The 24,447-nt window shown below is 37.2% G+C and overlaps 1 protein-coding gene across 1 annotated transcript; it reads left to right on the top strand.

Moving 5' to 3' along the window:
* The first annotated feature begins 16,303 nt into the window (after positions 1-16,303).
* Positions 16,304-18,552, top strand: LOC131598609 (uncharacterized). Its single transcript, XM_058871192.1, has 5 exons — positions 16,304-17,168; positions 17,280-17,618; positions 17,673-17,774; positions 17,888-18,312; positions 18,484-18,552. The coding sequence occupies exons 1-5, from the start codon at positions 16,304-16,306 to the stop codon at positions 18,550-18,552; spliced, it is 1,800 nt and encodes a 599-aa protein (XP_058727175.1).
* Positions 18,553-24,447: the final 5,895 nt, after the last annotated feature.

Raw genomic sequence — 24,447 nt, 5'->3', positions numbered from 1 at the left:
TATTGTCCAATATTATAATATGTGTTAATTGGTTGTTTGCTTACTGATTGTATGGTTTTGAATCTGATCGTAACTGTGATTGGGTGAATGACATGTGATTTGATATTTTATTATCTATATCTTATAACATTAGTTAAATGTGAATGAGACTCATCCTTACTGTTGTTATTTTTTAGATCGAGGAGTAGCTCTTGTACTTGGTGAGGATTAGCTCGTCAAGTAGTTCGTTAGAGTCAGTTGGGTCTGTGTCGTCCTCTGGTAGTGTAACACTGGGGACGTTGTTTAGAGTTACTTGTTGAACTCTTTTATTTCAGTGTTTTATTATGGTGGTGTTTTAAGTCTATGATTTGGATGTTGCATTGTTCAGATGTTAAATATATTTCCGCTGTGTTAACATGACGATCTGAATGATATTTGGGTTTAAAGTTCTCTTTTATGGCATGACATGAGTATTATTTTGATTATATGGAAGTTGTAACGCCCTTTTCATGTTTTACTCTGATTATTGTTTAATATTTATGCGTGGTATTAGAAGGGTGTTACAATAGTGGTATCAGAGCATAGTCGGTCGTTTAGGTCAGAGTCTTAGTGTCGGTTAATCCCTCGTATGCGATTAGTGTAAGATTGACACTGTCGATACTTCTTGTTCTAATAAATATTGTTTTATAATTAGCAGAACAATGGCCGGAAGAGGAGGAAGAAACGACGACGCGATTACTGAGGCTCTGGGTATGATTGCTGGTGTGTTGGGTAGGAATGCCAATGGGGCTGGAATTGGTGCTGACAGGCAGCTAAACAGTTTTCAGAGGAACAACCCTCCGTTGTTCAAAGGCACTCACGATCCTGAAGGTGCCCAGAAGTGGCTAAGGGAAATATAAAGGATCTTCCGGGTGATTGATTGTGACGAAAATCTGAAGGTGAGATATGGTACTCACATGTTGTCTGAAGAAGCTGATGATTGGTGGATGGCTAGTAGGGACGAACTGCAAGCTGCAGGTGTTGCAATTACTTGGGCTGTGTTCAAGAGAGAGATCTTGCGGAGGTACTTTCCTGAGGATGTTAGAGGCAGGAAGGAGGTTGAATTTCTAGAGCTGACGCAAGGTAACATGACTATGCCAGAGTATGCGTCCAAGTTTGTTAAGTTGGCAAAGTATTATGTCCACTACAATAATGATGAGGCTAGCGAGTTCTCAAAGTGTGTTAAGTTTGAGAATGGTCTTCGTGAAGAGATTAAACAGGGTATCAGATATCAGAGGATTCGCAGGTTTGATGATTTGGTTGACTGCAGCTGAATCTTTGAAGAGGACAATATTAAGCTGAAGTCATCACACTCTCGCGAGTTAGTCGACAAGAAAGGGAAGAAGCATATGGATCGTGGTAAGCCATATGGTAAAGGTAACCAGAAAGCTGGAGGTTGGAAGAAGCCTAGTGGGGGAGACTCTAGTGCCCCTATCAAGTGCTTTAAGTGTGGAGAACCTGGACATCGCATTCACGAGTGCAAAAGTGAAGAAAAGAAGTGCTATAGGTGTGGAAAGGCATGTCACATTGCTATTGATTGCAAAGGGAACACTGTAACTTGTTTCAACTGCGGAGAATAGGGCCATATTAGTCCTAAGTGTCCTAAGCCGAGGAAGAATCAAGCTGGTGGTAAGGTGTTCGCCTTATCTGGTTCCGAGACTACTCCAAAAGATCGGTTAATTAAAGGTACGTGTTTTATTCACGGCACTCCTTTAATTGCAATTATAGATACTGGGGAAACTCACTCGTTTATTTCGTTGGATTATGCTAAACGGCTGAACTTGGAAATATCTGATATTAATGGAAGCATGATCATTGACACTCCTGCGTCGGGTTCAGTGACTACTTCGTTTGCTTGTTTGAACTGTCCAATTGATATTTTTGGTAGAGAATTCGGAATGGAGTTAGTGTGCCTTCTGTTGGAGCAACTCGATGTTATTTTGGTAATGAATTGGTTACAATTCAATAGGGTTCATATCAATTGTTTCTCAAAGACGGTTATTTTTCTTGAAGATGAAAGTGTAGAAGGTTTGGCGATAATCGCTAGGCAGATAAAAGAAGCAGTTAAGGACGGGGCTTCCGTGTTTATGTTGATTGCATCCATGGAAGTTAAAGGGAAGGCAGTGAGAAGTGAATTACCGGTAGTATGCGACTTTCCGAAAGTCTTTCCAGAAGATGTTAGAGAGTTACCACCTGAGAGAGAAGTGGAATTTTCTATTGAGCTAATTCCAGGGACTAATCCTTCGATGGCACCGTATCGTATGTCGGCACCTGAATTGACTAAAATTGAAGAGTCAATTGGAAGAGTTACTTGAGAAGGAATTTATTCGTCCTAGTGTTTCACCGTGGGGTGCACCGGTATTGCTAGTAAAGAAGAAAGAAGGCTCAATGAGGTTATGTGTGGATTATAGACAGTTGAATAAAGTTACTATCAAAAATCGGTATCCGTTGCCAAGGATCGATGATCTAATGGATCAACTGGTTGGGGCGTGCGTGTTCAGTAAGATTGACTTGAGGTTGGGATATCATCAGATTCAGGTGAAGACTGACGATATTCAGAAGACTGCATTTAGAGTGAGGTATGGTCATTACGAATACATTGTGATGCCGTTTGGAGTTACAAATGCACCTGGTGTTTTTATGGAATATATGAATAGGATTTTTCATCCCTATCTCGACCAGTTCGTAGTAGTATTTATCGATGATATTTTAATATATTCTAAGAATGAAGAAGAGCATGCAGATCATCTTAGAGTGGTATTGGAACTATTGAAGGAAAAGAAACTTTATGCGAAACTGTCAAAGTGTGAGTTCTGGTTAAATGAAGTAAGCTTTCTTGGGCATGTAATTTCTAAGGATGGTATTGCCCTTGACCCAACGAAAATAGAAGCAATGTCTCAGTGGGAAGCTCCGAAGACAGTTTCCAAAATCCGTAGTTTCCTTGGTCTTGCGGGTTACTATAGAAAGTTCATTGAAGGTTTTTCAAAGTTAGCGTTTCCGTTAACTAAGTTGACTAGGAAGGGTCAAGCGTTCATCTAGGATTCAAAATGTGAAGAAGGATTCCAAGAAATGAAGAGGAGGCTGACTAGTACGCCGATCTTGATTTTGCCGAATCCGGCGGAATCTATTGTTGTGTATTGTGATGCTTCATTGATGGGATTAGGAGGTGTGCTAATGTAGAATCAACAGGTAGTCGCTTATGCGTCGAGACAACTCAAAGTGCATGAGAAGAATTATCCGACTCACGACTTAGTGTTGGCAGAAGTTGTATTTGTGTTGAAGCTGTGGAGGCATTATCTATATGGTTCAAGGTTCGAAGTATTTAGTGATCATAAGAGTCTGAAGTATCTCTTTGATCAAAAAGAGCTAAATATGAGACAAAGAAGATGGTTAGAATTTCTCAAGGATTATGATTTTGAACTGAATTATCATCCGGGTAAAGTAAATGTTGTTGCCGATGCTTTGAGTAGGAAGTCCCTACATATGTCTATGCTTATGATGAGAGAATTGGATTTAATTGAGCAATTCAGAGATTTGAGTTTAGTATGTGAAGACACTCCTACCAGTGTTAAGTTGGGTATGTTGAAGCTGACTAGTGGTATTCTTGAGGAAATTCGAGAGGGTCAGAAGACTGATGTAGAGTTGGTTGATAAGTTGACTCTGATTAACCAAGATAAAGAAGGTGAGTTCAGAATCAACGAGAATGGTATAATGAGGTTTGACAATCGTGTTTGTGTTCCGGATGCTGCCGAATTAAGAAGAAGCATTCTTGAGGAGGGACATCGTAGCGGATTGAGTATTATCTTGGTGCTACCAAGATGTATCATGACTTAAAGAAGATGTTCTGGTGGCCTGGAATGAAAAAGGAAGTAGCTGAATTTGTTTATGTTTGTTTGACTTGCCAGAAGTCGAAGATTGAACATCAGAAGCCGTATGGAGCTATGCAGCCGTTATTTATTCCGGAATGGAAGTGGGATAGTATATCTATGGATTTTGTTTCTGGTTTATCGAGGACGGTGAAGAATTATGAAGCTATTTGGGTTATTGTGGACAGGTTGACGAAGTCTGCTCACTTTATACCAATGAGAATGGATTACCCGATGGAGAAGCTGGCTCAATTGTATATAGAGAAGATAGTGAGTTTACATGGTATTCCTTCGAGTGTCGTGTCAGATAGAGATCCAAGGTTTACATCCAAATTCTGGGAAGGTTTGCATAAGGCTTTGGGTACTAAGCTGAGATTGAGTTCGGCTTATCATCCGCAGACTGATGGTCAGACTGAGAGGACAATTCAGTCATTGGAAGATTTGTTACGTGCTTGTGTATTGGAAAAAGGTGGTGCATGGGATAGTTATTTGCCGTTGATTGAATTTACCTACAACAATAGTTTTCATTCGAGTATTGGTATGGCTCCATTTGAAGCTTTGTATGGTAGAAGATATAGAACACCTTTGTGTTAGTATGAATTGGGTGAGAGTACGGTGATTGGACTAGAAATTGTACAAGAGACCACGGTGAAGATTAAATTGATTCAAGAGAAGATGAAGGCTTCTCAGAGTCGCCAGAAAAGCTACCATGATAAAAGACGAAGGACACTTGAATTTCAAGAAGGAGATCATGTGTTCTTGAGGGTGACTCCTACGACAGGTGTTGGTAGAGCACTGAAATCAAGGAAGTTGACTCCGCGTTTCATTGGTCCGTATCAGATTACATAAAGGATTGGAGAGGTAGCTTATCGTATTGCGTTGCCACCAACCCTTGCGAATTTGCATGATGTATTCCACGTGTCGCAGTTGAGGAAATACATTGCGGATCCATCTCATGTAATCCAGGTAGATGATGTACAGGTGAAGGATAACATGATAGTTGAAGCTTTGCTTATGAGGATTGAAGATCGAAAGCTGAAACAATTGCATGGCAAAGAGATAGCACTGGTCAGAATAGCTTGGGGAGGACCAGCAGGTGGGAATGTGACTTGGGAACTGGAAAGTCAGATGAAGGATTCCTATCCAGAGTTATTTGCCTAAGGTATGTTTTCGAGGACGAAAACTATTTTAGTGGGGGAGAGTTGTAACACTCCATTTAATTTCATAATTTAATTTAAATTAATTTAATAGAATTATGGGGAATTATTTGGAATTATGGAGGATTATGAGGAATTAAGCAATTGGGCTTGAGTTGTGATTAGTAAAGAGGGGGTGCATTGGTAGGCCCTATTACTAATTAAAATAATTTTATTTCATTTTCAATAAAATAGAAGGAGTTGTGGAATAGAGGAGGTTACAGCATTTGGAAAGAGTCTGAACGTGAAAAGAGAAGAGGAGTAGAGAAGTGCGACAAGAGGAAGAGCAAAGAATCAACCTTCAGGTAAGGGGGGGACTCTTCCATTTATCTTCTATTATGGGGTTATAGGTAGTATGATAGAATTGATCGTGTTAATCGTACCAATTGAGTTATGCTTAGGTTGTAGAAATGTTAGGTTTTGGGAGAATTGATTGGTAATGATTGTGTTGATCATGTATGGTGTTAATTAGATGATTGAAATGTATTACAATGTGCTATAATATGTGTTTGTTTCACTGTATGCGAAATCTGGTTAAAATGGAATTGGTTTGGTAATGACTTGGTGAAGGAAGGGAAAAATCGCAGGCTGTTTTCTGCGATTCGGAGTTCTGGAAATCGCCAGTTCGCGCCGCGTCCAGGAGTTGGCGCCGCGAACTGCTTGGCAGAAAGACAGGAAGTTTGGTCGTGTTCAGTACGCGCCGCGAACCTTCGTTTGCGCTGCAAAGGCGTAGTTCCTTCTCATTCCGCGCCGCAAACCTTAGTTTGCACCGCGAAGGCGTGCTTCCTTTCGTTCTGCGCCGTGAACTGTGTGTGGCGCCGCGTGCTGTTGGCTGTTGGCGACAGGCCATTTTGAAAAGTTTAAAGAGGTGTAACTTTTAAATCGTAAGCCGGATTTTGGAGCCGTTTCGAGTATAGTGAAGCTAATCAAATAATTTATATAATAAAATTGTGTTTGGAGTTGTGACTCAAAATTATTTTTAAAACACTCGATTTTATTTGGTTGTGGTGGTTTATGCTTACAGGTAGACTAATGAATGTTTTACCTGTATGATGTTGTGGTTGTAACCGGTATTTGTTATACATGTATTGTTGGTATCAAATATGTGTTTTACTATGGTTGAGGAATAGCATGATTGTGCGTGGCTATTTATTATGGTAATTGATGATTATGACATTTGGTCGATTTATGTGGGTGATGAGCATGTTATGGTTGATGCATGCATTCATAATCATTATGTGGCTGGTCCTTGACGATGGTGGATCAGTGGTAGCTAATTCCCATTATGTGGAATTAGTGAGTGGGTGTTACCGTATCCTTGACGATGGTGGGTCGATGAGTTGGGTTATCCCAGATTTTGGTACCACATGCATGTAGTTGCATTGCATTAGGCTGTTTGTGCTATTATAACATGAATGGAATATTGTCCAATGTTATAATTTGTGTTGATTGGTTGTTTGCTTACTGATTGTCTGGTTTTGAATCTAATCGTAACTGTGATTGGGTGAATGGCATGTGATTTGATATTTTATTATCTATATCTTATAACATTAGTTAAATGTGAATGAGACTCACCTTTATTGTTGTTATTTTTCATATTGAGGAGTAGCTTTTGTACTTGGTGAGGATTAGCTCGTCAAGTAGTTCGTTAGAGTCAGTTGGGTCTGTGTCATGCTCTGGTCGTGTAACACTTGGGACGTTGTTTAGAGTTACTTGTTGAACTCTTTTATTTCAGTGTTTTATTATGGTGGTGTTTTAAGTCTTTGACTTGGATGTTGCATTGTTCAGATGTTAAATATATTTCCGCTGTGTTAACATGACGATCTGAATGATATTTGGGTTTAACGTTCTCTTTTATGGCATGACATGAGTATTATTTTGATTATATCGAAGTTGTAATACCCTTTTCATGTTTTACTCTAATTATTGTTTAATATTTATGAGGGGTATTAGAAGTGTGTTACACTTATTAATCGCATAATATTTACTAATTGAGAATGAGACTCACCCTTACATGTTGTCATTTTCAGATTGAGGAGTAGCAGCATTAGTGCTCGGTGATGATGACTCGTAGAGTTTATCCATTTATGTTGGGTCGTGTCGGTCATGCTCTGATCTTGTAACACTGGGGAACGATAGTTTTAGAGTTTTATGAGATTACTTTATTTGATTTGGTGTTGGATTATATTTCCATTTGGTTGTATTAACGATGTTTCTTATTCCGCTGTGATAAACATGTTTATGTTGGTAAACCGTTTCCTAATGAAGCATGACTTTGACCATAGTTGGTTTATTTGTTTTTAAATAATTGTGGCACCCTTGTGTTTATGTTTTTACTCTGATTATTTATTTAAATTGCCGCGGGGTTTAGAAGAGTGTTACAGTCATGGTGTTCCTAGCCTAAATAATGTCTTACTTGTAGAAGGACAGGCTGCAAATTTTGTAAGTATCAGCCAACTGTGTGATGAAGGGTTCAATGTCAGGTTCACTAAAGAAGAATTTATTGTCACAAATGGAGAAAATGAAGAAGTCACGAAGGGATTTAGGTCTTGTCGCATGAAAAAAATCGGGATGAGACACCGGATGCCTTCTCTTGGCTCAATGCTCAAGAAAATGATTTTTTTTTGTTTTTGTCACGACCAAACTTTTTATTGTTTCCAAAGTAGGAAAAGGAAAAAATTTGCACAAACCTTAAAAGAAATGCAAAGCAAATAATAAAAATTAAAAGCAATGCAAAAGGGGGAGAGATTTCGGGTAAGAGGGTTGGTTATACGAAGGGAAGGTATTAGCACCCTGCGTATCGATAGTACTCTATAGGTTTCTTTGTTATGTTTGTTTCATTCTATGTTATTGGGAGTTCTTGTGAGATAGGTGGGACCTAAGGTGTTTGTTTGATTATGCTCGCAAAGATCATCGCAATCTTCTGCATACATATCCCTTAGAGGGAATCAGAGCATATGTAGCTCGGAGTCTACGGGTGCTAAGGTTTGAGTGGTTTGAGGGAGATAGAAGTTTTGCTCCCCAAGGATACGACCTTGTGCCTACGTATTCGCAAAGGAATGTTGAGAAAGTCAGAGCAATCGTAGTTCCCACTTATGCTAGTGGAAGCAAAGGATAAGAGACAAATGTCATCTTAATGCTCGATGTACCTAATCTATATCATCACATACATCTGTTTGATTTTGTTCGAAATCTTTTAAATATAAGACTTGGGATGTGCCACTTATGGTGCTTAGAATGATAAATATGTTTTTGTTTAGCCAGCCTTGTGGCAAAAACAAGTTTGATTAGCCAGCCTTGTGGCAAAAACTTTTGATAAGTCAGCCTTGTGACAAAAAGTTTTGATTAATTAGTTAGCCTTGTGGTAAAAGTTTCGACGAAGCCAACCTTGTGGCAAAAAACTTTGATTAATCAGCCAGCCTTGTGGCAAAAGGTTTGATTGATTAGCCAGCCTTGTGGTAAAAGAAGTTTAATTAATTGATTGTGATGATATAGATGAGATACTCCTATCATAGATATGATAAATGTCTAATCTCTTAGGGTATTTGGATTATGGGGATGCTTATAAGAAACCCGTGGGTCCTTGTACGAAGCCCAAGAGGAGGCTATCCGAGGATCCTTGCATTGTAAGCCCAAGAGGAGGCTATGGGAGGGACAATTGAGGGTCCTTGTAGTGTAAGCCCAAGAGGAGGCTATGGGAGGGACAAGTCGTTTGTATGAAGCCCAAGAGGAGGCATGGTATAGTTGGTTTGAGCTCTTAGAGCGATTTCACCGGGAAACCATACTCTATGTCCTAACCTAAGCTAGGGAGATTCTTTGCACGAAGCCCAATAGGAGGCTATTGGGATCCTAGTGTTGTACTAAGTTGAACAAGTATATATAACATGATCATTGTAACTCGGTGAACTGACTTTTATTTTATAATGCAACAATGTTGCGGTGAGCATGAGTCGCCACCGACTTTTATTTTGTCCAATGTTAGGAAAGGTAAAAAGTACAGAAAAAGACCTTTTAAAAAGAAAACGGGCTCGGGGGGTAAGTTATGAAAAGGGAGGGTGTAAGCACCCTTTTCATCCGTAGTTATCTACGGGCTCTTAACTTGCTTAGCTCATGTTTGTTTGTTTTGAAAGGAGCATAAGGACTTTAGCGTAAATGCGTAGCCTTAGTTTTTTGAAATAGCTTTGAAAAGATGTTTTTATTGAGCTAGGCAGGTTAAGAGCACTACCCTAATTGATTGGTCTTTTTCTGTAATTTTTAAAGTTCCCAGAACTATCCATACTATATAGGAGTAGGTAGTCCTTGTTATATTGGACGTGCGGGTCATCGAAGGGTCATCGAGGTCGTTGAAGGCAACAGGTAGAGGTACCTTTAGCAATATTCGAAGGGACAATCATTGTTTCGTAGGCAACCACTCGAGGGACTAGATCATATTATCGAGGCGACATCGCGGGTCATCGAGGGACTTATGATCTTTGCAATGATTTTTAAATTGAGGGACTTTGCTAATTGGTACCCCTACATTCGAGGGACTCGACCTTATTTCGAAAGGCAACCAAGAGGGGCGTACCCTAAGGGTGAGTGCGTGCATGTGTGTTGGATTCAACTATAATTTATCTTTGTATTTTTATGTGATCTATCGTTTCATTTATCTTGCCATATACACCCTAATTATCATACATCTAAATAGAATATATAAAAAATGCGGAAATTAAAAGTGCGGGAAAGTAAATAAGTTCACTATGATATTTACATTCTTTGACCTATATACATTCTAATGTCTAAAAATATAAAATAAATCAAACATGCGCCATACAAGGATTTTTTAGAGATAAGAAAAGAAATCGGGAGAAAGTAAGATTAATTTTAATTGAAATTAGTTCTAAATTAACTTAAATGCCTAATTAACTAAGTCCTAGAAATTTAACTTATTTATTAAATGAATTTATGGTAATTAAATAACCTATTTTTTTTATTATTAATTAATGACTAAATTAAATTAGATCCTAAATTAAATTAATATTGAAACTAATAAAAAAAAACCTAGAAATTAATAAGAATTAAGTGATTAAATTAATTGATTCAAACTTTAAAAGTCTAAAAATAAAAGGGTTAATTTTTAGTTGGTTTTATTTATTTATGGTTAATGGCTTTGTAATGGTTGATTAAAAGTGAAAGAGGAGAAATAAAGAAAACAAATAAAAAACGCAGGGACTGGGTGTTGAACCCAGGTTTTGTTGGTTCTAGTCACACTCATCATGCCAACTATGCTGCAGCCATGTTTTGTTAGTAAATCACATAAAAAAAGAATAAAACAAAACAAACGCGGGAATCAAATAGAAGTCAAATGGAATTCCATGCTGGCCCCACTAAGGCACAGACACGCATGCTGGAAAAGTCAGCCTCGCTGACCAGCGAGTGGTGTGGCGCCACGTGACGGTCAAAAAGCCATGGGCACTATTCATTATCTCCTTCCTTTTTCCTGCGAATTTTAACATGGAATTTGCTACGGATTCTGTTGCGAATAATCCTTCGAAACCTAAAACCTGCAAAAACCAAAGAAAACGAAAACAGCCAGGACCTAGATCTACATAAAATCGTCCCCTGAATCCATTGGTGATGTCCGTTTGGTCTAAAAATGCTTGTAAATACGAACCCGATCGTATATACCTCTTATGCCCTAACCATGGTATTTAATGATTCCGGCTCCAAACCTTGCTTGTAAAGGTTCAAAACTCTTCTAAAGCATGCCACAAACTCAAATGGATAGTTAGTTCAAACGAAAATAATCATTTATACGTAAAACCATGAGAGTGAAGAATGAATGCATATGAATACTATAAGATCAAGGTTTTATGCATCCAAAGAATCATGCTCTAACACTTACCTGCCCTTTGACACTCCCTGAGATCACTGGAATGATTGGTTTGAGCTTTTTGTGGCTGCAACAATGAAAACGAAAATCTTTTTTTATGTGATTTTTGGAACTTGGAAATATGTTTAGGAGGCTAGGGTTTCCTCTCCCATGAGGCTGCACATGTTATGCATATATAGTAGACAAAATTAGGGTTGAAAGATATGGAAAGAATCAAACCTTGAATGAAAAAATATTTGTTTTGAAAAATATATGAAAACTTTCCAATTCAAACTTCAATCTATTTTCTACACTTTCCTCACGTGTAATTTGGCTTTATGGAATGAATTTGGACATGATTTATAAATGGAAGCTTTTTATATGATTTGTTTTTGATTTATTTTGATTTTATTTGATTTATATTGATTTTAAATAAATAAAATCAAAATAAATGTAATAGAAATCAAAAAATACTCATCAAATGGTCTTTGGGCCTTGAATAAATTTGCAATTTCGTGGATGGTGCAAGGATTATGGCCCATTACTTAAAAACATAAATTTTGTCATTTAGGTTTTCACGCCTTTCTTGAAAATCGACCAACTTGTACTAATCATATCTTCCTCATTTTCTATCATATGAAGGCGTTCTTGTACATTTTAGAAAGCTCAAAGAGTCTTCTAAAAGATACTTTTGGTTTCACCTTCATTGAACTTACCATGTTCATTTACCATCCTTTGAGAAAAAATGTCTTTTTGTTGACTTTTCAAAGGGACCTATAATGTATTAGCCCGCATCTCTCAACTGCTGCATTTCTTGACCTTGGGCCTAACATAAAAGTTGTAGAGAATGAAATTTCCTTGAGAATAGGCTTTGGTTGGGCAATTTTTGATGAACCATGTGAGAGTTATGATCGGTCAAAGTTCAGTTGACTTTCCCTTTAAAACCCTAATTTAGTAACTTCTTCCTTTGATGGTTTTGGACCTTTTTCTTGATGAATCATGATCAAATTTTGATCCACTGACGAATATAACATAGAAATGTTGATGTTGCCCAAAAATCGGGAGTTTTGACTGTATTTTGACCATGATTGACTTCTAGGTCAACTAGTCGATTATTGATCGTTCGGGCGTTTGAATGGACAATCCTGTGGATCAAGTCTCAAAATTTGTCATGAGAGTCCTTTGAGACATATGAGAGGCCATGGTGCCCATTCGGGGTCTCAGCCTTTGATTATCTCTGAGAAAGAATCAAACCCTAGTTGGAGGATAGTTGATTAGGAGAGGGTGTCTTTGAACATTGTACCTTGATTTGACTTATGAATAGGAGAGATAGTATGGGCAAATTTTGGGGTATAACAATCACAAATATGAACAAGTACGAACAAATATGAACAAGTACGCAAACAAATATGAACAAGTATGAACACTTATATATGACAAGGTGTGTGTATACAATGGAGTTTATGAAGGAAATATACCTGTAAGGATGATCCGTTTATATACACGGGGCTCGGGACTTATACTCGGGGAGAGGCCCATTGAGTTTATTCATGGATATGTAAATGTATATTTACAAAAGGGCTTGGGACTTATACCTTAAAGGAGGCCCACGAAGATTTTGAAGAAAACCCTAATTTCTGATCTTGTTATTCGAGGGTTTAAATCAAATTGATCGCCGTATAAAAAGATAGGCGTATATACAATGAAAAACATAATTTTATACAAAGGAATGGGACTTATACCATAAGAGATGCCCATGTTTTATTTTATAAAACATGATTGATTGTTTTGTTAAAAAGATGCGAGGTTTCGTCGTTTGAAAACAGTTTGAAAGTTTTGTTTTGAAAGAACTTTTTTCTATAAAAAGAAAACTGTACAAAGAAAAGGGATGGGACTTACACTCTCTAATATTCGAGAGGACCATTTTTGAAAATCAATTGATCAATCCAAAAAGATTTGATCAAGAGTTTCTTTTGAAAAGAAAACCAAAAAGAAATGGTTTATTGTTTTGAAAAACTGTGATCGTTTGTTTTAAAACAGTTTGAATTTTAACAAAAGTCAACTTAATTAAGATAAAAAACAAATTTTATGCTTAATTAATACCTAAGAGATTAGGTTTTGATCACAAAAATAATTACAAGTGATTAAGTTTTGAAAAATAAATGAAAAATAATATTTCAAGTATTAAAAAACACTTAAAAACAAGTCATTTTAAACCTAATAAAAATATGCCAAATAATAAATATTTTTGTGATTTTTTATATTCATAAAATATATATATTAAATAAAGAGTCTACAAAAAATGAAGTGAAAATGAATTAATTTGATTGGTTAATTAATTAATTAAAGTTGTGAAGAAAATGAAGAGAATAAGTCTTAAAAAAATGGTTTTGTCTTCACAAGGACTTGAACCCACGCCCTTATACTTGTCAACCAAAACAAAAGCCAACTGAGCCACGCTTGTGGCTTGTAAGTAACACGCGTTTGATAAAATATATTTTCCAACCAAAATTCAAAACTTATGAACCAAAAAATGCGCCAAGAACACAACCTCAATTTGAATTTGAATTTCTTTGAAACTGGATTGTTTTGATCAAGTAGATAGTCTATCTTGCTCGATTTTTCACAAGGAACATGATAGTGTCCTCATAATTCATTTATTTTTGCTCTAAGGTGATCAATTTTTGCATGAACATGAAGAACCCTGAAACTGAATTTGATCGTGAAATGATGTATGTGCAAGTTATGATGCAATTGATTGAGGGTTAATGATCCTCATATGTGCAGAAACAAGATGGTAAACCAGTTTTTCATTTATGATGCATGAGTGATAGAGTTTGAAGTTCATAGCACTTACCTTTAAAAACGACAAAACTGAGAATTGAATTCTGCAAAAGAGGTGTTACAGATGCTGTTTCAGATTGTTGGTGAGTATTTGGATAGTTCATATGTGATATGTATGAGGTGTTGGAAGTGCTAGTTTGGATAGAAATGAGTTTGAATGGAATTTGACATGATAAAGCTCATTTTAGGCAAACATGGAGGTTGAAGAGTGATTCTGAGTTTTAGATGTTTTTGGGGTGTATGAGGGGATCAAACACGTCCCATATGATGTATATGGTTTGCTAGAACTATCATTTTAGCCAGAACTTCAATGGTTTGGAGGTTGGAAATTCTACCTCTTTGAAACTTAAGAAACTTGCATTCTAAGAAAGAAAGAGAAAACCTATGATTTGTGAGGTTTTGGTGTGATTTTGAAAGTGATTTGAACCTCTATTGATAGGCCAAGAGTTCTGCATTACAAGACTATACAAGTTGATCATAGAATGGTGATTTGACATTTGGAGATAAAATAGAATCTTTGCATTAAATGCAAAATGGTTAAAACCTAAACCATGGTTAAATTCTTCTATGCTTCTTATCTCTTTCCAATCTGATCACAAACCAGAAATATCTTCTAATTATTGCTTGTGTATGTCATTGCTTGCATCATAAGGTAAAATAGTTCATAACTTTCGTAAAAATGGCTTGTAATTTTAAGTGAAATGATCACTAATGGCAAAATTCAAAACCATAGCTATGCTCCATATTTTTTCATGCTCTTGGACATTTTGGAAAGCTCATGTTATGTACTTCAAAACCCTAGTTGAAAGTTTCTTCAAGACCTTTAAGGAAATGGGTGAAAAAGAACCATGAACTTTGAAGAAAATCAGGTTTTAAGTGAATTTTTCAAAAGATACCAACTTTGAAGCTCCATATCTCTTAAATGGTTGATTTTATGGAAAACAATTATATGTGAGAAAGTTGTTCATTGGATCAAAATCTACAATTTTTATGTTGGAAGTTTTTTTCAGTTTGTAGGTGAAATTTTGAGATATTCCCTTCCAAAGTTTGGAAAAAACCATTGAAAACTTCAAAAGTCATGGTTGACCAAAATTTCCAAAAAGTCAATGGTGATCTTGTACAGTTGACTTTTTCAAACGAATCGCGTTTCTGGATATTTCAAATGAACCAAGCTATCCTCACCAAATGAATGGTATGAATGGATCATATTGTGTTATTGGAGGACCTCGAGCCATGGTTTAAGTTGTGGCACCATGTCCTGATTAAAAAGTCAGTTGTTCAGGTGAATTAGGTCAAAAACCCTAATTGTCGACCAGATGAAATTGATGACTGTGGATCTTGAATTGAAGTACAATTTCCATTGGATATTGTCATAGGGATTATTTTAAGATGATTTAAACCTTTGAGTGATTCCCTGGAGCTTTTTAGGGTTTCCCAAATGTGATCCCTGATTTCAGTCCCTGATAGTTTAAAACCCTGGTCTGATGATTTTGAATTTTCACTGTTGATCAATCCTTGTGTAGGAGATGTCTTGAGCCAATAGATTAGGTCAAGATGATGTACTTGGGGTCTTGAGGTCATTTCCAAAGTCACTAGGTCAAATCATGAGCAAAAGTCAGGAGTATGCTGTCTTCAGTCAAACCCCTAATCTGGTTTATTCAAAGCCTTTCAGCTTGTTGAAATGAATCTTTGAGGACCAAATGTTGATTGTTGATGAAGATATTTCATTTGAGATAAAGGGAGAACAAAACCCTACTTGATTGTTACTTATACTGATGAGTGATTTCTTAATTAAACCCTGCTAAGTCACAAGTAGCAAACACAAGCTATGCAATTTGTTAGTGATGCAAATGATGCATATGCTATGATATGAGGTGGTATCTTAGGTCAAAAATTAGGGTATGACAGGTCTAAGGATAATTGCTACCTATGGGAGTCTAACACCCCGAACTACCCCTCTAACTACTCCATGATCAAAGAAGAAATAAAAGTTGACTGTCAAGAAGCCAATGAATCTGATGAATCTGATGAAGAATCATATGTTGGAGAGCTCACCATTTGTGAAATGGTGCTTGTTTTACTGAGATATGTGTAATGAATGAGAAACTATGTGCAAAACTACGGGAGTATAGGAGTATCAATAGATTCCTACTAGAAGAAAGAGTAATCCTTATGATAGACATTGCTAATCGGGAAAGAAAACTAGAAGAGACAAGATTCAGCATTCAAGCAACCAAGAAGACAAATGCTCTGAAAGAAACTGAATCAACCTCCTCAAAAGCTTATAAGAATGGCACGACAGGTGACTTGTCCTCAAAGTATGTTGATGAGTCGAGTATGAGCAATGATTCTAAAAGTCTATTTGAATGTAATGTCACATAGAATGTTGTAACATCCTCTAAAGACATGGTGAAAGTGAGGGTATGTTAGGTATTTGCCACCAAATCAAATTATAGCAATTAACATGTTTAGGGGAATACATTTTGGGCTTTTTAAATATCCACTATTTGAAACTTCCCTCACTCATTATGTATATAAATTTCCCTCACACTCCTATTCTTCTACAAACGGAAAACAACCCTGGTGGTCCTTCTCGTCACTTATTAAGTTTGAACTGTTCCGATTCCTCCCACAAGCGTGACACAAGTTCCTTTTCGAAGAGTCTCAGAATGTCTCAGCAATCGTGTGATGCGTCTCCAAAGAAGTTCTCTCCCGTCTCTGACTCGGCAACATCGAATGAGTCCTCTAACCCTAATAGGGTTCTGAATGTTGTTCCTTTAAGAATGATAAGTGGTGATGATGTAAAGGCCACAAAGCCTAGAACGGCACATACAAAAAGGCCTAAGGAGGGTATTCAAAGCAAAGGCGCTAAACCTTCTTCATCTAATACCAGAGAGGAACTTACTAAAGAAGGAACCAAATATGTCCATAACTCTATTGATAGGATTGTTAAACGCACTCTGGAGGAAAATCATCAGGTGCCTGGGATATCTGTCCCTCTTCAAACCATAATTCCTGATCCTCTCCAGAACATCAATGAGGCTGAAGTTTCTCGCACTTCTGGTTGTGACCCAACTGAAGAGGAGATCAATAAGAATGGGCAAGGAGGTGCTGAGAATACCAATGTTACTGAGGATGACAATGACATCGAAGTTTCTAAAGATAATGAGCATACTAAGGTTAATGCTGAAACAGGTACCAAAATGGTGGACTTAGATGAGTATCCTGACAACGAACTGCCTGCCTCATTGAATACAAGTGTAGCCAAAAGGCTAATGACTAGAAGAAAAGGAAAAGATGTTTCCCAAAGTTCCCCTGAAAAGAATGCTGAAGTTAAGAGCCCTGTCAAAAACCCTGTCAAGAAGAAGAGTACTTCTGCTGGTCCTATCAGAAGTAGAGTTGTGGCCAAGAGTGTAGGGGTTGGTCCCTCAAAGTCTTGGAGCAAGGTTGTTCCAAAGAAATGAAAAGAGGGGGAAATTGTTGAATATGAGTCTGATGTTGAAGTGGATGTCCCTAACATTCCATCAAGGAATAAGCCTGCAACCTGCAACCTTGTTGCAAGTATTCCTGAAGTCCCTATTGATAATGTGTCCTTCCACTATGCCTCTAGTGCCAACGGGTGGAAATATGTGCTCCAAAAGAGACTATCTGTTGAAAGGGAACTGGCTCCAAATGCTCTTGAGAACAAGGAAATTTTAGAGCTAATTCAGGAAGTTGGACTATTGAAGACTCTTTGCAACCTTCCCAAATGTTATGAGAGGCTGGTCAAAGAAATTATGGTAAATCTATCTGAAGATTGTGGAAACAGCAAGAGTGTGGACTTCATAAAGGTGTTTGTTAGAGGTAAGTGTGTATCGTTCTCTCCTTCTATGATTAATAACTTCTTGGAAAGAACAGATGAATCTCAACCTGAGCTTGAAGTGACAGACAACAAGGTTTGTCAAGTGATCACAGCCAAGCAGGTAAAAAGCTGGCCCCCAAAAGAAAAACTAACTGCAAGTAAGCTAGCATCAAGTATGCAATGCTTCACAAGATAGGAGCAGCTAATTGGGTACCAACGAATCACAAGTCCACTATCTCAACTGTTCTTGGCAGATTTCTGTATGTTGTAGGAACAAAGGCAAAGTTTGACTATGGAACATATATCTTTGACCAAACTATGAAGCATGCTGGAAGCTTCAGTGTTAAGGGTCCAACTGCCTTTTTATCCCTCCTGTGTGGCATAATTCTGAATCAGTATCCCAACATTCTCAATGAGCATGATATAGCCTGCAAAAGAGAAAGTCCCATGGCTTTCCATTATAAACTGTTTCAGGGTACGCATGTTCCAGATGTTGTCATGACATCGGGTGAAACATCCAAATCTGGAGAATCAGCCAGCAAAGCGGAAGTCATAGCAATGTTGAAAGAGACTTACAAAGAGTTGGAATCTAGGAAGATATCTCTTGAAAAGATGATAAGTACTCTGGAAATGGATGGGAATGAGGAGTTTGCAGATGCCGTAGAGATGGAAGCTGAAGATGAACAAGAGGAGGAAGTAGAACCAAAAGAAGAAGTGGAAGAAGAAAGTGTCAGTCCTGCTGATGGCTCTGAGAAAGGAAGTGATGCAGACACCTCAAGTGGGTCTAACTCCGTGTAGTAAATGCAGCTAGTGTAGTAAATGCAGCTAGTGGCTTTGACTTTGCATTCATATGCATCTTTCCATTAGGACATTGACATGGCTCATGCATCATTAATCAATAAATCTGACATGGGATCAAGGACCTTAAAGAGTTAGGGTTTCTCCATTTGCTTTGAGGCTCTAATCTTAATTCAAGCTTGTATTGACTGGTTCCTTTATCTATCATGGTTTTTGGAGTTGAAGTTTTGATTCATCGATCATTCTGGACTCCTTTCCATCTACTTTCAAGGGCTATTCTTATCCAAAATTCACCAAGGTCTTGAATCAAAGTTTATTTCTCAGTATTTCTCAAGAGAATCAGGACTTCTACTCATCGTGCTTGAGCATTGGTAATGGTCCTTCAACAAAGGTTCATTGGACCTAGGGTTTTCTTATGGATCATGAAGTGAGAATCATCATGTTTGTGCTTATAATTGGGGTCTAGGCTTCTCTTGGAAAATAATCTCCTTTAAAGTTTTATCCGAGTTCCTTTTACCTTAAGGATTTGACTCATTGCCCGGGCCTCGAGTACTCTTATTTTATTGAGCCTTATTACGAGGGTGTCGTTTATTGAAATGGAGACTCATGAGACAGGTTTGGTCATCATCATGAAGAGTGAGCAAAGTATTCATAAGTGCGAAGTTGAAAATATTCATTCAAAGTAGCTACTTGGAAGACAAAAGACGAAACACAAAATTCAAGTTGCAATCAAAAGACAAAGAATAAAGGACTTGAAGCTTAGAAAAAGTGCTTTGAATACTAGGGAATATTCATGTGAAGTCAGAACATGTCGTTCACTCAATTTCAATTATCATTACCATATCATACAAGTTTGTAAAAATATTAACCAAAATAAACCGGTTCATGAAAAACTAGTAAAACCAAAAATTACTAACAACTAAACCATACCAGTTCACATTTCCTACACATACCAAATTCAAACATGCTGCAGCAAAAGGAAGAAAACCGGTCCGTCAATAAAAACCGAACCACGGCAAATTCTATGAACTGAGCTTGTTAGTAGTTGATTAGTTGATAGTTGATAAAAGATAGTTTTAGAGAGTTGTTTAGAAAGAAGGCTATGTCATTGATTTCTTGGATGATGAATTACAAGATAGCAAGTGCCTATTTATAGGCTCAAATCACCAACCTCAATGGTGGTGAATGTTTCTACACTATATTAGTTCTTTCTAGATTTTTCATGATAGTTTAGTATCATGATAGTCCTAGGTTCTTCTATTATTTTTATATACTTATAGTTCTAGATTGATCTACCATATTTATACACACTATAGTTCTAGATTGTTCTATCATATTCATATACACTTTAGTTCTAGGATATTCTACCATTTTCATACATATTATATTTAGAATATTCTAGAAATTTGTAGCAATTTCAACACTCCTCCTTGATGCAAATTTCTGTAACTCCAAGCATATCTCGCAACTCTTGAAATCTAGGTCTTGCCAACGCTTTCGTGAATATATCTACAATTTGATCTTCTGTCCTGCAGTAGTCGAGTTTGATCTCTTTAGTTGTTTCAGCTTCTCTGATAAAGTGATACTTGATTGCTATGTGTTTTGTTCTGCTGTGATGAACTGGATTTTTTGCCATTGCAATTGCTGATTTGTTGTCGCAATTGATTTTAGTAGGTTCATTTTGTTTTTCTCCCATGTCTTCAAGTATCCTGCGAAGCCATATAGCTTGACTCGTTGCTTCAGCAGCTGCCACGTACTCTGCTTCTGCTGTTGATTGTGCAACCGTAGCTTGCTTCTTTGATGCCCAGGAGAAAATTCCTGATCCTAGAGAGAAAGCATAGCCAGAGGTGCTCTTCATGTCGTCTACCGAACCTGCCCAATCACTGTCGGTGTAGCCAAGTAATTCTGACTTGATTTCGGTAGTGTACCATATACCGAACTCTTTTGTTCCTTGTAGATACCTCAAAATTCTTTTTCCTGCTCCAAAGTGTATTTGACTTAGGCTCTGCATGAATCTTGATAGAAGACTTGTAGCATACATTATATCTGGCTGTGTAGCTGTTAAATATAGAAGACTTCCAATTAGGCTTCTGTATTTGGATGCATCAGCTTCTGGTGCTCCATCATTCTTCTGTAGTATCTCATTTGTTATGAGTGGAGTAGCGACAGGTTTGCAACCATACATCTTGAATTTCTTAAGTAAGCCTTCGGTGTATTTCTTTTGTGAGATGAATATCCCTTCATTTCTCTGACTTACCTCTATACCGAGGAAGTAACTCATCAAACCAAGGTCGGTCATCTCAAAGGTCTTCATCATGTCTTCTTTAAACTCCATCATCATCTTAGTATTGTTTCCCGTGTAGATAAGGTCATCTACATATAGAGAGAGTAAGAGAGTATACTGATGTAGCAACCTGCCTAAAATTTTAACTTAGAGAGTCGCCACCTATTCTGAAGGGCGAATAGGAAACCCTACGCAGATGTGAGATTCAGGGTAAGATACTATATTCAGGTCGAGGGAAGGTGTTAGGCACCCTCAACCCTTTCCTATTGGCTTTGAATCTAAGGGTCAAGTTTTATGGCTAAAAAGTTAAGGTTTTATAGCTAAGGCAGTGAATAGGGGAAAAATTGAGAATTTAGGGAGGGGGACTCGCCTTGTTACCAAGTGCCTACGTATCTCCTTATGGAGAATCAGAGTCAACGTAGTTCGGGGCACAGGATTGTACGCCTTAGAGTTGAATTGAATGTATTTGAATTTGTTTTGAAGTTGTTTTGAAATGCGAATGTTCGAAGGTATTTTGAGTTACCTTATCGTAGTTGTGAGCATCGCAGTGTTGAAACACCGTAGTATCGTGGTTTAGTGTATTTTGAGTGTTTTAGGATTTGGGCGTACAACCCTGATTTAATTTTGCACTATTAACCGCAACGATCAATAGATTCGATCGCCATAGTTAACAGGTTTGAAATTGTATTGCTAATTATTCTAATCGATTGATTCGATTATCACCGTTAGCAAATTGATTGTATTTTAATTATTGATTTATTAACTTATCGTTATCCCTCATAATCAATAGCTTTGATTAAAAATAATAACGAATTTTTAAAGGGAAATACGCTAATCATCGTAACCAATAAGATGGTTAAAACCATTTAGCAAAATAAATTGTTATTTTAATTTATAGGATTTGATTAATTAAATTAATCGATTATTAATCATCGCGACCAATAAATTTAGTCGAAACAAATAATAATTTAAATCCTAATATTTGGCCAAGGACCACTGGGATGGGATTGAGCGAACCCTAATACCTTAATATATTTTTCTAGGGTTTTTATTGTTTTTAACAGTTAAAGTTTATAAAAATAAATTAAATCGAAAAATTGAGATAATCCTAATTAATTATAATCTACTCCTAATTCTAATTTTATTTTTCTAACCCTAATTTATAAATTAATTTGATTAAACATAATGAGTTAATATTTAATTCAATTAATTAACAATAAAATAGAAAATATATAATAAACCTGGGCGCCTGATTGTGTGTGAGCGCCTCCTGAGTGTCCACAATGCACCTGCGCATTCCTACATGTTGGATCAAACTTTGGGATCATCCTGTGGTCCTGCTGCGAAGGTACACGATTTGTACATGCATGTGCGCGCGCTGGATCGGAGAGCTGAACATATGATTTCAATTCATAAAAAACAAATGGCGTCGAGGGTAGGGTTCGAACCCAGGCCCTCACGCATGCCACAAGCGTACCTTCGCCAACTGTGCTGCGTCAGTTTAGTGTTAAAATCATGATTCCACATTATAATATCTAAAAAAAACGCATGAACCAGAATTCAAAATTGAAACGCGCGGACTCTGTTCCTTATCATCTTCTTCGTTTTTCTTCATCCCTGCAGATTTCATACTCACAAACCAGGGCAGATAAATGTAAAATAAATACATGATTCGATTGGAAACTGTATCACAAACACGGTAATGGCTTTTATTTGGTCCAATTTCACTTGTTTTGAGAAACCCCAATCTTAAGCTTGTGTAACCTATTAATGGTGAATTCATGAATCTGCAACGAAACTTCAATCAGATTATCCAGAAACAATCTAAACATCATCATAAACACATATATGTAATTAAAATACGATGAGGATGCATCAATTGTTGTAACCGAAAATAAAAAAAACCATGGTGCAAACCGTGATGGATGGCCGCGATTCCGAATGCCAACGGCCTCAAGACTGATTGGAAGACTTCCCCAGATCCTCTATGATCGTTTCTGGACATCCAAAAACCCCTAATTCTCCTTCAAACTCCCAAACCGAGTTCCAAATATTCCTGGCCTTTTTTTGAGTTCATACCACTGTGTTTGGCTGCAAAATCCTCCCCTGGCCTGCAGTTGTTATGTCCTTATATGTGATTCAATTAGGTCAAGAAAACTTGATCCAAATCCTTTGAAGAATCAAAAATTTCCTTTCATGGATCCCCCTTGCCATTTTCACGTTTCTTCTTAAAATTGACTTCTTCTCTTTTTTTTTTTTAATTTTATTATTTATTTTTTATTTTATAACTAGTAATTAGTAAAAATAGTTAGTAATAATATTTAAATGGTAACTAATACTAATAGATAACAATAACAATAATGAAATTAATAATAATAATTCTAATATATACAATTACTAAAAAATAATAAACCTTAAAAAATGAAAATTAATAATGCTAAATACTTAATAGTTAGTCATGATAAATCAAAACAAATGTTATTAAAACCCAAAAAAAATACCCAAAAATGATAAAACCTTTGTAATAATTGGGCCCCAAATGCTCGGGTCCCAAAATACCTGTTATCCACACCCCTATTCCAATTTGATAAATTATTAGACCAGAAATGATCGGGCAAATTTTGGGGTATGACAGCTGCCCCTGTTCAATCTTCTTAAACCTGAAGAATCAGGTAGGCACGTCTGCCTATCGTGATCTAAAGGTAGAAGATGATTGGACACTGAAATGCCCTAAAATTTGCATTTGTCGAGAAGGACTTCTGAGGGAGATGGGCTTACAGATGCCACCCAGGGTAAATATCATTCCTTCTTCTCTTTTTTCTCTCTTTTTTTTTTGCGAAGCAGATGCTCCTTCTTTTTTTTTGAGGAGCTACGCATTTTGATCGTAGCGTGGCCTGAAAAGGCAGTTTTGACTTTATGCAATGCTTATGATGCATGCGATGCATGATGCAGTGAGCTTCTCAAAATAAATGAGAGCGGTGTATGTATATGCAATATGTATGAATGAAGTATGTAAGTTGAAATGATGCATGATTGTTAGTTTATGTAAATCGAAGTGTGTTAGTAATTCTGAAAAGAAAGAAGACACCTTTGATTGTTTGTTGATGATGTTTTGGAAGATATCACTGTCGAGGGACTAACGTGATAAACCCAATTGAAGAACGGTTTAAAAATCTTGTGTGCCTGAAAAAGCTCCTAGAAAGGATGGAATACGCTTTAAAGAAGACTGCCTGAAAAAGGCTCCTGAAAAGGAATAGCGAGGACCTTCTGTTGGTTGTGTAATTGGCTTGCTATGGTCAGCAAGCCTCCGCAGTTTGTGAACCTCTACTTACTGTAGTTCCAGTAAGCTATCGCAGTTTGTGAACCCCTCACTTACTATAGTTCTAGTAAGCTATCGCGGTTTGAACCCCTACTTACTATAGTGCTAGTAAGTTTTTTCGCAGTTTGAACCCCTACTTACCATAGTGCTAGTAAGTTTTCGTAGTTTACGAACCTCTCACTTACCATAGTGCTGGTAAGCTACATCGCAGTTTGGACCCCAATAGGATTGCTTGCTATAATTCCAGCAAGTTCACCTGCACCGACAGGGTTATCGGCGAATATCATCGCAGAATTTACCTGTTTCACCAGGGTTATCTGCGAGTGTTATCGCAGAATTTACCTGTACCACCAATAGGGTTATTCGCGAGTGTTGTCGCGAAATTTACCTATGTTATCAGGGTTATCTGCGAGTGTTATCGCAGAATTTA

Source organism: Vicia villosa, linkage group LG1 (assembly GCF_029867415.1).
Source record: "Vicia villosa cultivar HV-30 ecotype Madison, WI linkage group LG1, Vvil1.0, whole genome shotgun sequence".
NCBI lineage: Eukaryota > Viridiplantae > Streptophyta > Magnoliopsida > Fabales > Fabaceae > Vicia > Vicia villosa.
This window is presented reverse-complemented; position numbering and strand designations above follow the sequence as displayed.